At 35.5% G+C, this 16,378-nt stretch overlaps 1 protein-coding gene across 4 annotated transcripts in view; it reads left to right on the top strand.

Annotated features, from left to right (window-relative positions):
- The window catches only part of LOC138712009 (sideroflexin-1-like), a 50,139-nt gene that overhangs the window by 19,856 nt on the left and 13,905 nt on the right, over positions 1 to 16,378 (top strand). For 2 of the 4 annotated variants that reach the window (XM_069843385.1, XM_069843383.1), the window contains exons 3-6: positions 161 to 259; positions 6,504 to 6,579; positions 10,556 to 10,635; positions 13,736 to 13,863. In XM_069843385.1, the coding sequence (XP_069699486.1) occupies positions 161 to 259; positions 6,504 to 6,579; positions 10,556 to 10,635; positions 13,736 to 13,863 (383 nt within the window). The remainder of the gene's footprint in view (positions 1 to 160; positions 260 to 6,503; positions 6,580 to 10,555; positions 10,636 to 13,735; positions 13,864 to 16,378) is intronic. The other 2 variants (XM_069843384.1, XM_069843386.1) reach the window with 2 other exon arrangements.

The following is a 16,378-nucleotide window of genomic DNA, read 5'->3' as shown; positions in this document are numbered from 1 at the left end:
CATCTTGAATTCCCGGCCCGCCGTCAATTTGAACCATGATACAGGATCAGTAGAAAGGAATAGTGATTGCTTTGCGTAAAGGATCAGAAAAATTCTAATACAATTGTACATAAAGCACATAATTTATGTAGGTATTTATGGAAATAAATATTTTTTGCAGAACTGTGTCACAAATTATCTTCTGGCAATGGGTGAACCAGTCCGTAATGGCACTGATAAACTACTCAAACCGAAGCGGAAGGCAAGATATCTCCCTCTTGTAAGTAAGAGCTACCGGTTTTTAAAATCATATCATAAGGTAGGCGCGATCTCGATTCTTTGCAATTGGAGACATTTAAAAATATATGTACTGTATATGAACTCCAAGCATGTTGACCATTTTTGGGTTCGCTGTTCCACTTGAAACAGTTTTTTGAATAAATGAATCGTGAATTGCAGAAATCTCACATGTCCATTTGAGTAAACTTTTCAGGAGGCACAGAAAACTGATTATCTCCAAACACGCTTGATGTTTTGAAGTGACTATTTTTTTTTATTGAAACAATAATAAGTTCTAGTGTTTGAAATACATCTACTGTATCTATGGCTCTTTGGCCCGTTTTCGAGCCATGGCCTCCCCAATTCTTCCTCTCCATTCTTCTCTATCCCTTGCTGCCACCTTCCAGTTCCGCAATCGCAGCAAACTGGTAGTATCTTCTTGAACCATATCCTCCCATCTATTCCGTGGTCTTCCAACAGGTCTTTTTCCTCCATATTGGCCTTCTGAAGTTCTCCTTGGTATCCTTCCCTTCTCCATCCTGACTATATGTCCTGCCCATTGCAGTCTCCTGATCCGTGTAAAAGTTGGAGTTGAGAAGTTGTAAAAATTTCGTTTGCATAAATCAGTTAAACTGAAGTGGAAACACCTAGTATTTCGTCAAATACGTGCTAGTAACTTAATCTAAAATAAAGAACTTATGTAAGCTAAATTCAAAACACTTGAGTTATTCCTAGAAGGAAAGCTTAAAAGAATAACCTAACGGAGCAAAATTGTCATAACAAAGAGTTCCAGCAAATATACTGAAGGAAATGTTAATATTCTTAAGTTTTTTTTAAATACGACCTGCAAGAGTGTCTATAAAATGAGCGAGTATGATTCGAATGATTTCATTAAATTGTTTTCCCAGTATCTACACGTTGCAAAACTATTTATTACTAGCCGTACCCGTGCGCTCCGCTGCACCCGTTAGAAATAAATATAAAGTAATTACATAATTAAAATAGGACATTTGATCCAGGGAACATTCGTGTTTGAAAGAAGGATAAATCGTTTAATATGTTACTTAATTTAAATTGCATCCAAATAATTAAAATGCGATCATTTTGGTCCAGAGACACTCATTTGGTGCAATGACAATTCCTTTAACATGTTTCTTAATTTTTATTACATGCAACCATAGTTTAATGAAGATTGATATCATTTAGATTTAATGTGTATATGTTATTTTACTTGTTATAGGTTTCCATTGAATTATGGTAATAACTTAATTTTAACCCTTGTTTTCTACGTATTCAGTAAATGGCTCTTGGCCCACTATGATTCTGAACCCTTCAAATAACTTAAATTATATTATATAATATTACATTACATATTATTATATTATATTATATTATATTATATTATATTATATTATATTATATTATATTATATTATACTAGCCGTACCCGTGCGCTCCGCTGCACCTGTTAGAAATAAATCTAAAGTAATTACATAATTGAAATAGGACGTTTGATCCAGGAACATTCGTGTTTGATAGAAGGATAAATCGTTTAATATGTTTGGTCCAGAGAGCACTCAGAAGTTACTGTAATAACATTATAGCATTATGTCCATCAAGAGAAACTACACTTTCCAATGGTGAAATAATAATTAATTATACAAATCGGTTAATTTAGCTTTCGATATTACTTCATACAAACAGAGAAACATTCTCTGTAGGGTATGTTTCATAGCTTTCGATTGTTGTTGTCCAAGGTCCCTTATAGACGTAGTCATTTGTTTTCATTTCATTACACCGCCTTAGATCGCATTGTATTTTAATTAAAAACTCATTTATCTCATTAAATATCAGTCCTATCAAAATTTTGCAAGGAATAAAACTTATCGGAAATCATTTTCAAAGAAACGTTTGTTATGTAACATATTTCACAAAAACCAATAATAAGCGAGATATTTCGATTTATTTAATTCAGGCCCCCTTATAACCCCCCCTTTTAAATAACGTATTTTGAATGTCATATAGCATAAAATCTAAGTTACAGCGAACTTGATTTATATTCCAATTTTCATATAAATCGGTTCAGCCATTATCGCGTGAAAAGGTAACAAACATACAGACAGACAGACATACAAACAAAAATTAAAAAAAAAAAACGATTTTCGGTTTCAGGGTGGTTAATTATATATGGTAGGACCAATTATTTTTGGAAAATCGAAAATTACCAGAAAAATTTCGGCTACAGATTTATTATTAGTATAGATACCATAAGATATTACAGAATGAAAGTAGGTCCTAACTGTAGTAAACAATCTTTACCTCTAAGCTTGTAACTTGAGCAAAACATGACTCAACACGCTTTTAGTTTTCTGTTAGGTTAGGTTTTATTAGATGTATGTATATTATTATTATTATTATTATTATTATTATTATTATTATTATTAACGCTATTGTTTGAGACAAAGCGACATATAAGGAAAAAAGTTATTAATAACACTAGCCTGCGAATTTCAACTTTGTGTTTGTTGCCTAAAGTAAATAATGTGATTTTATATAATGTCGATGTGCTCAATTCGAATTTTCAATCCGTTTACTTCTATCACGTCAGGTTTGTTTGCAAAATCACTTTAAATGTATTGTATAATTACATGAATTTCATCACAAACTTTTTCATTTCACTTTTTTATTTAAAATGCAAAAGCAATATTTAAAAGACACAACTTGCTGCAATTATGTGTATGGTTGTTCATACATGTCACTAGAGTGTTTTTGCTTTGTTTTATCTTGTTTACTTCACTATTGGATGTTTAAATTAGCACAATGTATCACACAAAAAATTACACCACTTGCTTCTTAGTTGAGAAAGTCCTCCTGCTCCTCTTTCTTTTATTTTTGTCTTCAGGTATTTTACGCTTGAACATCCAACAATAATGAGGATGCATACTGATGCTCCATCGTCCCTGGTATTTCCTTTCGAACTCCTGCAGGTCCTTGTGAAATCGTTCACCTTGCTCTTCGCTCAAAAATCCTAGATTTTCGGGGAAATAATCTAGGTGAGAAAACAGAAAATGAATTTTGCTACTCATGTTACAGCCAAGTTCCTTGTATGCTTCAAGCATGTAAGCCACAATGTTTCGGTAATTAGGACCCTTGTTGTTACCAAGAAATTTTAAAAGAAATTCACAGAAAGATATCCATGCTGCTTTCTCCTTTTGATCCACAGTGATTTTAAATGCTGCATCAGACATCTGTTTTCTTTTGTTAGGACCATTAAATATGTCTTCTTTTAATTTGCTTCAAATAGTAGTGGAAATTTCTCACATATGTACTTGAAACAGTCTCTTTCCTTATTTAAAGCCACGTTCTGCAGCACCCGACTCTGGTAGATAGTCACTGTCACTCGTCACAATTTCCCTCACCTCTACATCAGACTCAGATGAAAACTATTCACCGAATAACTGGATACACGATTTGCTTTTTATTTTTAGAATCGTACCCCTTCACATCACAAGAACAGAAGTAGCAGTCACTACTATGGTTCGACTGGTCTCTCCAAACCATAGGTACTCCAAAAGATAGCAACTGTCGTCTGCCGTTGATCCAATGATGAAGTTCTTCAATGCATACTCTACATACTTTGTGTGGTGCCCAAGCTGTACTTCGTTCTCCAAGTTTGATTCCAAAATAAGCAAGATATGACTTTTTTCACAAAATCTGTAAAATTAAGCATCTGCTTAGGAAATGTGTATATTTTATATAAGTTATATAACAAAAATGGTCTGGATTATTTATACATTCTCGATTCGACATGGTAAATACTTTCTTACTGAACTAAAAACTCTCAACTTTCTGCTCCACAATAAAGCTTCAAAAACTGATTTCGTTTCGTTTCCAGATGAAACACAAACTATTGAAATGTGAGAAGAACTAGACGAGTTGAGTCTCTCACCAAGGTATGGCTGACATTTCTATCTCCCACAAATAAAGACAATGGCAAGGCTGCACGTTATTTCACCCTAACTTCCTTATACGCTTGCACCCTCTATCTGCTAAGAAACATCTGTTATCCTTGATTTTCAATATAAACATCTTAAGAATATGTTGAATACATTTGGTTTTCATATCTTAACATACTAAAACTACAGTTGTTAAAGTATTATAGTTTAAATAATTACGCTATAAATTGTCGTAATATATTATAAGAAAATTAAAATAACAAAAAAAAAAAAATGGTACGTGATAGGAACTTTCTGGTTTCGAATTTGACTTCAGCGTGCTAAAAATACCGTAAAACATTCAAACTTTGGAGGCAGTAATTTCATCGCAGACTAGTGTAATTGTTTCTTGTAGTTATAAATGTTGTACATTATGCAAGAAAAGCTTCTATTTCCTATAGTGATGTCGTATGAAGAGCTGACGGGGTCGCGAAATTATTTACAAGATAAAACAAAAATCGTCTTATTAAGACACATTTAGTTTGTATTTAGAAACATAAACATAAGTACTATTGTAATATAATAATTGAGGGGCTGGGTGCAAGAAGGGCATTTTAGAGAATATGCCCTTTTTGAGTAAAACGCTTTATTATGTTCTCTGATCTGTTATGTACATGATCACCAAGTTTCAGTTCAATACTGTGATCACAGAGGTCAGGAGTAGCCAAAATGTAAAGGCGTGCATAGGTAACATTATTACGGTTTGAATTAAATTCAACATCAATTTTCTCAAAACTTACATTTGAGAGAAGTGCCTTTCTCACACCCAACCCCTCAATTATTACTACATTAAGAGATTTAATATGTCACAAGACATAGATTGAATGAATTAGGCTAAATATAATTATTATGAAAGTCGCCATATTTTCTTCATGAAATTACGATCCACTTCCACTAGATGGCTACCGACACCAGCAGCAGGACCGGCAATATATGCAAACGAAATTATACTAAATGTGAGGAATGTTACTACAGGTGTATAGTAGGCCTATTATGTGACACGTTAGGTTAGGTTAAGTTTGATTAGATGTATAGTTATTATGAGAGAGGTTAGGTTAGGTTTGATTAGGTGTGTAGTATTATTATTATGTTGTCGACACTGAAACTCACTGTTACATTAACGAAATATGGCCATATTTATCATTAACGCACGACGATTTTCGTATATAAATAAGGTACTTATTTAGAGCGGGTTTGGTGGGCTTACAGCTCTCTCAGTGATCACATCAATTTATACTAATCAATACTATAAATCCGAGGAATTTTCAAGGTATTTTATCAAGTTCCTATAGTGGCTGGGACATAAGTAATATTCACCAAATAAAGAATGTTTCAGTGCCGTAATTATAAAATAAAAAATAATTGATGCGATAAATGTGCCTGTTTTCCAGAAAGTATCTTCTCAAATCTGGACTAAGTATTCGATGCACAGAGTGATATACTTTATAAGTTCAAGGAGATTTCTCGCTTTTGTTTTCATGGCAATCATAGACGAGAAACTTATTTTACATAAATACGAGGTTGCAAAGGTTATCAAAAATTTAAGAGCTACTCTTGCAAGCTCGAGATATTCTTTTGATACAAAACTAGTCTATGCCCTGCGGAAAAAGGTCTAGTTTCAACATTCCATCAGTAGGTACATATGAAGGGTTCAGAGCCATAGTGGGCTAAGCGCCATATATTAAAAACGGAGAAAACAAAGGTTAAAATTAAGTGAATATCATAATTCAATGAAACAGCAAGTAATATAAAGTATGCATATTAAAACTATAGGATACGTCAATCTTCATTAAACTTCGGTATTCACTTAACTTTAACCCTTGCTTCCTCCATTTTTAGTAAATGGCGCTTGGCCCACTATGGCTCTGAACCGTTCATATTTCAGTGAGTTTTTCTTCTCATATATATATTTGTTTTTTGGAACTTCAGCCAGTTGAACGCTACTGTCTAAAAACGGATCCAGTATCCATCTGACTCGTAATTTTTAGAGTTTCTTTCGGAAAATACTAAAAAAAAAAACTGTTGTTTAAATCGTAGGTCTATTTTGGGTGCCATACACGGGTTTCGAGTAAAATTATAGTTGTTTGCAATTTTACAGGATTTGTATTTTTCGAATGAAGTCAAAAACCGGTACAGTAGCTGAGGGGTCGCACACAGAAGTCTCACCCAAAAATGGGTCGCGTCTACAGAAAGTTTGGGAATCACTGCTATAGTAAAATCAATTTTAATGAGATGTTTCTGATTCCTGCAGGACACTCGTCGTATCTTATGCATGCGCCACTACGACAGCCGTAGGGACGGCGCTGGAAATTAATAAACTTGCCACGGTAAGCAGAGTTGAGGGGTTATTAATTTACGCATCAGATTACTTCATTACCTTGACTTGGCTTTACGAGGGTTAGTCCCGGGACGATTCCGTATATTCATGCACGCGTTGGCCCGTTGTGTGCCACATAGGGTAAAGTTGCCTAATTCCGTGATAGGCCTACTTCTAATTCCGTGATACTTTTTTTCACTGAATGTTACGAGATTGGGTATCTTATTAGGAAGTTCACCGATGTCTCAAAAGTAGACAAAAGATGCAATCTTTCGAGAAAGATGTCTGGCGCTATGGTCTAACGGCAAAGCTTTGATTGACATTCGATTATAAAAAAGTAGGGATATCACGGAAATGGGCAAGTTTACCCTACTTGCGATGGTTGTCCATCCTGTCTCAGCCCCATGTCCCATTTCTCGGACGAGTAGTTTGATAGGAGCCCGGAGCCAAGCCTTTCCTGATCTGCCGACGCTGATAGATGGGCCATCTTTCCTCAGCCCCTGACAGAGCCAGACCTTATCCGTACACAAGTAGTCTGATTAAACCCCAGGGGCCCGAAGCTCCAAGCCCTTCCTATATCAGCATCGGAAAACGTACTGTCTCCAAGTCTGCATCCTAGCCTATTTTTAAGGGGAAGGTGGAAATTCTTCGTGAAATGATAGAGGGAAACGAGAGTACATCGAGAAAACCGTCTGCAACGTCGTTTTTGTCTACCACAAATTCCATCACGACCTTGCCAAGGTTCGAACTCAGGCCGTCTAGATGGAAGACCAGAGCGCTAGCACTTGAGTCAACAGACTCGGAGACTTCACTACCATATTAAATGTCCCAGATCACAAAAGCAGATAAGTAGTAACAAGTAGTAGATGGTTAGGCTGCTAGCAGGTATATGATAAGAAAACTTATATTACAATTTCAGTCAACAACTTATCAGATTGGTACAAAAACAAGTTTTGTTACAATGATCACATTATAATTCTTTCGGAATATGTATTATATGACTTTCTTGTGTTAAATTCTATCGTACCTGGTTTACATGTTTCGACCTATTATTTACATGTTTCAGAACTGGTCGTTGTTGGTCTTGGCGCCTCTTGTTTTGTTTCCTGTTCGTGTGGTGTAATGTGAAGTCAAAGATCGTAAACTTTCATTGTTATGAGTTTCTGAATTGATTAAAGTTGCAACACTTGCTACCAAGACGACAGTCTCTAACAGATGTTTCATTATGGTCTTTCATTAATAACTAAAACACTAAGGTTTTTCGGACATATGTTTATAAGAACTTTTTTTTCTTGTTTTGTTATGAGGAACATGCCCCCAAGGTTTGTTAAAGTATTTCTGAAACACTCTGTATACTGTATTGTGCATGGATTAAATTGAATTTGCTATAAAATAACATTTACATTCTGAAATTTTAAAACAATAAAATGCAGAATAAAAAATAAATCATGTAATTCAGTATTAAGATTATGAGCATCAGTAGAAGACAAAGGAGAACTGAAATAGAAATTTCATTAAATTTTACAAAATAACAAGTAAAAGCTATTGTTATATACTAATTGGAGTGTGATGATCGCCTCGCCTCATATCACCAAATAATTTATTATACAACTCTTGACTTGTTCCACATCTTAGAGCTCCAATGCTGACGTAAGATCTATAGAATATGGAATATAATAAGTGAAAAGAAAATAAAAACTACAGTCACTAATATAATAGGCACAAATAGTGAAGATGTATAGATTATAAAAGCATAGGTATTAAATCATTTAGATTTTCCTCGTTTAATAATTTCAGAATAATTAATAACTCATCATCACCATCAGCACTACAACCCATCAAGAGTCCTGGCTGCCCCAAGAAGTCTTCGCCACTCCTCTCTGTTTTTTGCTCTACCAGTCCAGTTACGGACTCCAATACTTTTAGCATCCTTTTCTATGTCATCCTCCCATCTAGCTCTCGGTCTTCCTTGATCTGTATAGTGAGAGTACATTCCATGTTCCAATAACCATATCCTTATTTCGTTTCCTGGGTCTTCGTAAATCATTCCGTCCGGCTATTGCTTCTTTGGATTTCGTAACAATTTTTTTACAAGTTGGGGTTGTCAGCTCCAAGCTCAACCAGCCAGCAATCCTGGATGGCCGATGATTTTCTGTTAGGGTTTCTCCCTTAGCTGATGGGTCCCAATTATAACGTCTGGAACTCGCTTTTCGCCTTTCAATGTCTTAGCGTTATCCAGGGGTCATGACGAGGACATGCATATATCGGACTTGGTAGGAATGAATGGCTATTCGAGGTTTTAAATGTCACATAGCCATCAGCAGACTATGTGTCCTCGAGTCCTCTTACTACCCCTCTGGAATTAATAACTAGTTTAGACAATAAGAAATTCTGAAATTCTTTTAGGACTCTACAGGCCATAATTCAATTATCGAAGATTTCATCTCAAATCAAGCGCTATGCCCATTCTTCCGCTGGGGTACAGTCATTTAATTGTGCCTCTGGGCTCCTGTTCGGAAAACTTGGTAAGTCGTAATTGTCACCATAGCGCACAATGGACTAAACAGCTAATAAAAATTAAAATTATAAATTATGGTTTATTTAACGACGCTCGGAACTGCAGAGGTTATATCAGCGTCGCCGGTGTGCCAGAATTTTGTCCCGCAGGAGTTATTTACATGCCAGTAAATCTACTGATATGAGCCTATCGCATTTAAACCCACTTAAATGTCATCGACCTGGGCCAGGATCGAACCCGCAACCTCGAGCACAGAAGGCCAGCTCTATACCGGCTACGCTCCGAGGCTGACAACCAACAAAATACAGCTGCAAAAAAGCCATTTCATTACTTTAAAGGAAGGGAGCTTCATTCAAGTATGGACGAGGGAACCGCCTAGTGTTGAGACCTTAGATTACACCGACTTCTACTAGTCATATTCACTTACTTAACTTACTGGCTTTTAAGGAACCAGGAGGTTCATTGCCGCCCTCACATAAGTCCGCCATTGGTTCCTATCCTGAGCAAGATTAATCCAGTCTCTATCATCATACCCCACCTCCCTCAAATCCATTTTAATATTATCTTCCCATCTACGTCTCGGCCTCCCCAAAGGTCTTTTTCCCTCCGGCCTTCCAACTAACACTCTATATGCATTTCTGGATTCGCCCATATGTGCTACATGCCCTGCCCATCTCAAACGTCTGGATTTAATGTTCCTAATTATATCAGGTGAAGAATATAATGAGTGCAGTTCTGTGTTGTGTAACTTTCTCCATTCTCCTGTAACTTCATCCCTCTTAGCTCCAAATATTTTCCTAAGAACCTTATTCTCAAACACCCTTAACCTATGTTCCTCTCTCAAAATGAGAGTCCAAGTTTCACAACCACCAAGAACAACCGGTAATATAACTGTTTTATAAATAAAATTCTAACTTTAAGATTTTTTGGATTATAAAAGCTTCTCAACCGAATAATAACAGACATTTTCCATATTTATTCTGTGTTTAATTTCCTCCCGAGTATCATTTATATTTGTTACTGTTGCTCCCAGGTATTTGAATTTTTCCACCTCTTCAAAAGATAAATTTCCAATTTTTATATTTCATTACGTACAATATTCTCGTCACGAGACATAATCATATAATTCGTCTTTTCGAGATTTACTTCCAAACCTATTTCTTTACTTATTTCAAGTAAAATTCCCGTATTTTCTCCAATCGTTTGTGGATTTTCTCCTAACAAATTCACGTCATCCGCATAGACAAGCAGCTGATGTATTTTCTCAAAACCTTATTCCTTTACTGTGGTCGTGCCAGAGAATCAGTCCCATTCCGAGGTTTATTTGAAGGTTTCGTAACAAGCTGTTTTTTTCTGTGCTGGGTCTTGTCATATTCATAATAAGTTAAATTTTAATCTAGCATAATACTATTAACGTTATATTTTACCTATTATTTAACATGTCTCTATGTTTTCATTTTATATACAGACATCCATTTTGGAACGTCTTGTCCCCTTTGCAGCCATCGTCGTGGCAAATGCCATCAACATTCCCATCATCAGAAGTCAGTAAGTATCAGCCTAAGCCTATATTAAGCTAAGTCAGTGCTAGCAGGTAAGAATATTCACACAAGAACATTTATTGCTAACGAACGTAAAAACCATTCTAAACATACAGGATGAAAAGTGTTCAATGACAGTCCCTTTGAAGGACGAATCTGAGCATACTATGGATGGAAAAGTCCACTACCATTTTATTCCTTTGAGCTTACAAGCAAACATTCTGATGGGGCAGACAAAAAAGTTATTTTTTTTCTTCTACCTTGTTAATAATGTCAAAAGAACTGCTTATGCAAATTTTTGCTACTGGACCACAATTACGAAGGCCATAAAAAAAGTTCGCCAGGGGTCATTAACAGAAAGAAAACACAATTTCATTGAAAAAAATTATTGGAACAGACACAGAAATTGTTGAACTATTTTTCAACATGTTCCCCACCTGAATTGAGACTTTTGTGATATCATGGGATCGACAGAGAGGTGCAGACGGCTGTCAAACGCGCCTGCCTTCTACGACACAAGGATACAAAAATTGATCCCATGGTATGACAAATGTCTCAATTCCAGCGGGGGATATGTTGACAAATAGCGCAGTTTAAATAAATCTTTCTATGCAATTGTGTTTTTTTCTGTAAACGGCCCCAGGAAAAATCACTTTCTGGACTGCCTCGTAATTGTGATGGAATGGCCAAAATTTGTATAAGCACTTCTTTTGACATTATTAACACGGTGGAAGAAAAAAAACTTTTTTGTCTGCCCCAGTCAGAATGTTTGCTTGTTAGATTTCCTAGAATTAATTATTTTACATAATAATGTTTGTTCCGATTATATTAAAACATATTCAGAAATACACATTTTCAATATTTTAATTATTAATAAACTACCTACGTGAACTAATGGATGTTTGGCATCGCTGTTGCCAGATGCGTGCTTCAACTTTAGGATTGAAGCGGGGCGTAAGGGTAGTCACCTCGTGATAAACTTCTGATGTTGACATTATACATAGTATAACCTGACCAGGCGGATAGTGCTCCTGCCACGTTGCGGCGAAAAGTGGAAACACTAGATACCCGGGAACGTGGTTCCCACCACGCCCGGGAAAGGGGAGTGAGGAAGAATAGCAGAGTATATCAGTAGTCTGACATTCCATGCATCATGCTTTGTACTGTTACACTCGCAGTGTGTTCAAAGAGGGCTGTAATTCGTGTTGAAGTGCGCAGATGCATATAAAGAGTTATAAAATATTGCGATTTAGAGAAAAAGAAAGGCGTTCAGGTATCATACGATAAACCTACGAAGAGAGGCGTTTGTTTGTTAGATCGATGTAAACGAACCATATTATACAAAATACGAAAGGAAGGCAAACAAGTCGAACAAAAAGGTATTTCCTATTCCGAAAAAACTGAAGTCATACTTGCAAATAAAATAGTGGTTGATTAATTCGACGAATGTGTAATCACGAGAAAATTCTTGGAGTTCTATGAATAACATAAAGAAATACCTACGTTACGCAAACTATTAAGTTTCTGCAAACAGGGAATCAATTTTACGTAGTGTAAGGCAACTCTTAGAACAATAGTGAAAACTTAGGGTTTCGTTTTGCCAAATGCAAAGACAATAGGTGTCGTACAGTTGAAGGACCTGACATTGTGTCTGAAAGGACAAGATATCTGCTCGCTCATAGAAAAAAAATAATTGGGGAGCGAAAACCTATAGTTTTTATAGACGAAACGTGGATACATACACATTATAAGGTAAAAAAAGTGTTAGCAGAACGACAGAGTTCCTGGTGTGTATACTAACAGTAGTGCGGGACAGTAGTACCTATTGTTGCTCATGGAAGAGGAGAAATGGAATATTATTTATACCAGATGCACTGGAGCTATGTGATGGGAATGATACTTAACGTGACGCACCAGTTCTCATCATAAGGCGAGTGTGCCGCTTGTTGGTTGTTTACATTTATGTTTTCCGCAACAGTGTTGCCAAACACAAAGTGCACGCTGCGCTTGGCCAGGTTATACATAACCGTATTCATTGCTGTGGAGAAGGGTGTTTCCATGCGTTGGAAAGTACTACTGTATTTACGGAATGTTTGCAATTTTTTCTACAAACAAAGTCGATTTTCCATTAAATAAAAAGAAATAAAGCAAAATGGCATAGGAAAATCTTGTTTCATTGGTCTTAAGGATTTACTCTGTAAAATTATTGTAATTGAGCACTTTCCACTCAGAGTGGAAGTGAAATTACCAGGCAAATTGAAGAGAATGATAAGAGTACACTGACCCCAATAAAAGAAACATAATTTAATGACCCGTATCCACAGTTACGAGAGTAACAATATAGGCTATTTCCCCTTTTCCTCCATTGTTGTTAACATTCATTTTCTTAGTTTGATGTTTATAGAATGTATAGCTAGGTAGATATATGGACAAAGGCCGAATGAATAAACTGTACACTTATTGAAGAGACAAACGATGTTGGACAAAAAATGTATCAAGACAAACATGAAGAGGAACAAAGTAGGTGAACATTTGATCACCGGACAAATTTATTGAACATGTACAGTATAAGTCGAGGAACGTGCCTGAAATATTGCACGTTATTACGAATGGAATATGGGACTTCCTTTAAATTGTTACGTGTTCTAAACTTTATCAGACCTTGAGAAACACTCCAATTGCTTTCATAATGACATTGGAGCAGTTGTATCACAACATTTAGTCTAATGGTAGGACCCTGGCTTGAAGCTTCAAAATTCTAGTAGTAGTATTAATGAAATCATTAAATATTTTAATGAATAAAACAGTAACTGGATATGCAAAAAGTAATAAGCAAAAAAAAAAAAACACATTTTTTGCCCAACACAGTGATGATTTTTTTTATGTAACTCAAATATTATAATACTTATGACCTTAAAATTTGAAGTGACTTTTGAATGATCTTATATAACAAGATCACTTCTGACAAAATACTATACCGTACTTAAGGACATATCGTTATATACACTCCATATTTTCAGTGAGGAATTCTTTGAATGTTAGCAAAATGCAATGTCATGTGTCAACTCTACTTCAAGACGAAAATAAATATGTATTTTCTTGTACAGAGAGCTGATACGCGGCACTGAGGTTTTCTGCCAAGACGGGAGATATGTGGGAAAGTCGAGAATTGCCGGACTACTCGGAATCTTCTTTGTATACATCTGTAGAATTGCTATGATAGCTCCTGCAATGAGTAAGTCGTTGGACTTGTCACTGAAAAACTCGTTTGTAATGATCTAAGAGTCTACTTATGTTAATTAACAAGTAGGCCAACTGAAATTTAAACCACGGAAAATGTGTTAAAATGTTTCTCATTAGCTGGTAGCTTAAGCTCTTGTGCAACATTTTATATTCATATTTTGAGAACATAACCTCACATGTTTATTCTTCATTTGCGTATCTCTAAAGACAAAACACATAACGGGTATCTATATGTATTTCTGTAAATTAAATATGGCAGACGTTATAGGTGTAGTAACAACTTGTTTAAATATGAGCATACTTTCATGGTGATTTGGCTCTTGAAGAAGATTTTGCATTTTTAAATCCCAACACATGGTTGTGAAACTAAACATCTTCCCAACATTTTTCCAATTGTTGTTTAGTGAACTGTCCGAAGACAGGTGGGAACATCATAAGTGACACTTAATTAAATGTTTCTATTTTATAAGCATTACTTTATTTTTTTCTTAACCCCTTCAGACCTGAATTTATATTAAACAAAGTTGAAAAAAAACTGGTTACATAATCATTCTGGGGATCCAGAAATTCCCAAATAAATTCTTTACAGAAAATCAAAATTTGGGGACAATTTTGATTCAGGTATAGAAATGTTTAAAAAAACAACATTCTCCATTTCTATCACTTGAATTTTTCAAAATATTTAAAAGTATCGAAGACATTCCAAAAAAAAAGAAAAAAAGAAACAATGTACACTATAATGTACAGTTACCCTTAAAAGGAATGAGACGACTCTTGGTCGTCGGAAGTTAAAGTTCTACAGCGCGGTTCATTCGATATCGACGTAACGATACATAACATGAGTAATACAGCAAGAATTGTTACGAGGACCACAACAAAGACAAGGACCAAAATAAGAATCACGAAAAAGACAGCCATTTAAGGCCACGATTTCACAACATAGGGTCACAAGCTATCATTGCTTCTCCGTACCGAATGGCAAATGCCTACTATGGGATCTATATTCTAGACTGCTGTTGTCACTGTCTTGTCTCGCTAGCTCATATAGTAGCGTGTCGGTTCCACTGCTCAACCGAAACGTCTCGTGTTCGATCCCAGGTGAAACTTCTTTTATTGAGGTGTAATTAATTTCTTCAGAGTTTCTAGACTATCTAATTTGTCAAAAAATATTAATAATTTATGCCCAATTTCTGGGTCTTACAAGTGGGCTGAACCTCGTCAAAAAATAAATCTTACTTGAAAGTTAAGAGTATTTTTCCTCAAACAAAAATCACAAGAAACAAAAAGAGACCTGTCAACTTAAAATCTTGTCCACATGCCATCAGCTTCTATTACAGCTCTAAGTCGGTCCGGCATGGATGTCACGAGATTGTGGAATAAATTCTAATCCCCGGCGAGATCTTCCCAGGTGTGTATATATTTATTCACACTGCAATGGGTATATACCCGGTGGCAGTGGTAACTAATTACACTCAATAATGACAATAATAAACTTGTTAATTAAACATACAATTAATAATAATACTAATAATATTACTAACAATAATTAATAATAATAAAAATAATAATAATAATAATAATAATAATAATAATAATAATAATAATAACAACAACAACAACAACAGGGAATATACTAAATTAAATGAAACGATCACTTAAAATAACATTTGAAATAAATCTAATTTGTATCTTAAAACTAAGATCGAACTAAAACCCACGAGTATGATATGTTCATATCTGCACAAGTACCTTTCAACATTACACTCATTTCGCTGTCAACCCACTCACTGCACTGGAACTACGACACATTTCACTGATTCTATCCTGATTTCACCAACACTTCAAAAACATTTCACTGTTCAAATACTTTGCACTGCCACTATAAACTATAAAGCTTCACTGACAGGAACACGTTTCACTTACACAGCACACTTCACTAACACGACATACTTCTTCACTGATACAACACACTTCACTGACACTGATGTACTGACTGTAATAGAAGCTGGTGGCATGTAGACAAGATTTTAAGTTGACATGTCTCTTTTTGTTTCTTGTGATTTTTGTTTGAGGAAAAATACTCTTAACTTTCAAGTAAGATTTATTTTTTTTTTGACGAGGTTCAGCCCACTTGTAAGACCCAGAAATTGGGCACAAATTATTCATATTTTTCGACAAATTAGATAGTCTAGGAACTCTGAAGAAATTAATTACACCTCAATAAAAAACAACTTGATCCCACAATTCGTCTCGATTTCGAGGGCGTCGGTGGGCATAGGTGGCTATCCTTCTCTTTTTCAATTCCGCCAATAAATTTTTGATGACATTCAAATCAGGTGACTTCGGAGGCCAATTAATCATTTCGATCTCGGGTCTACTTTGAAATCATCTTTGAATGCTTGCGGCATAATGCACGGGATGGTTATCCTGTTGGAACAGCAATGTTCCTTCGGGAAAACGTTCTAGGGGCGGAAGGAATATATTTTCCAGAATGTGCTCGTAAGTTC

This window comes from Periplaneta americana, chromosome 13, assembly GCF_040183065.1.
Source record: "Periplaneta americana isolate PAMFEO1 chromosome 13, P.americana_PAMFEO1_priV1, whole genome shotgun sequence".
Classification (NCBI taxonomy): Eukaryota; Metazoa; Arthropoda; class Insecta; order Blattodea; family Blattidae; genus Periplaneta; species Periplaneta americana.
This window is presented reverse-complemented; position numbering and strand designations above follow the sequence as displayed.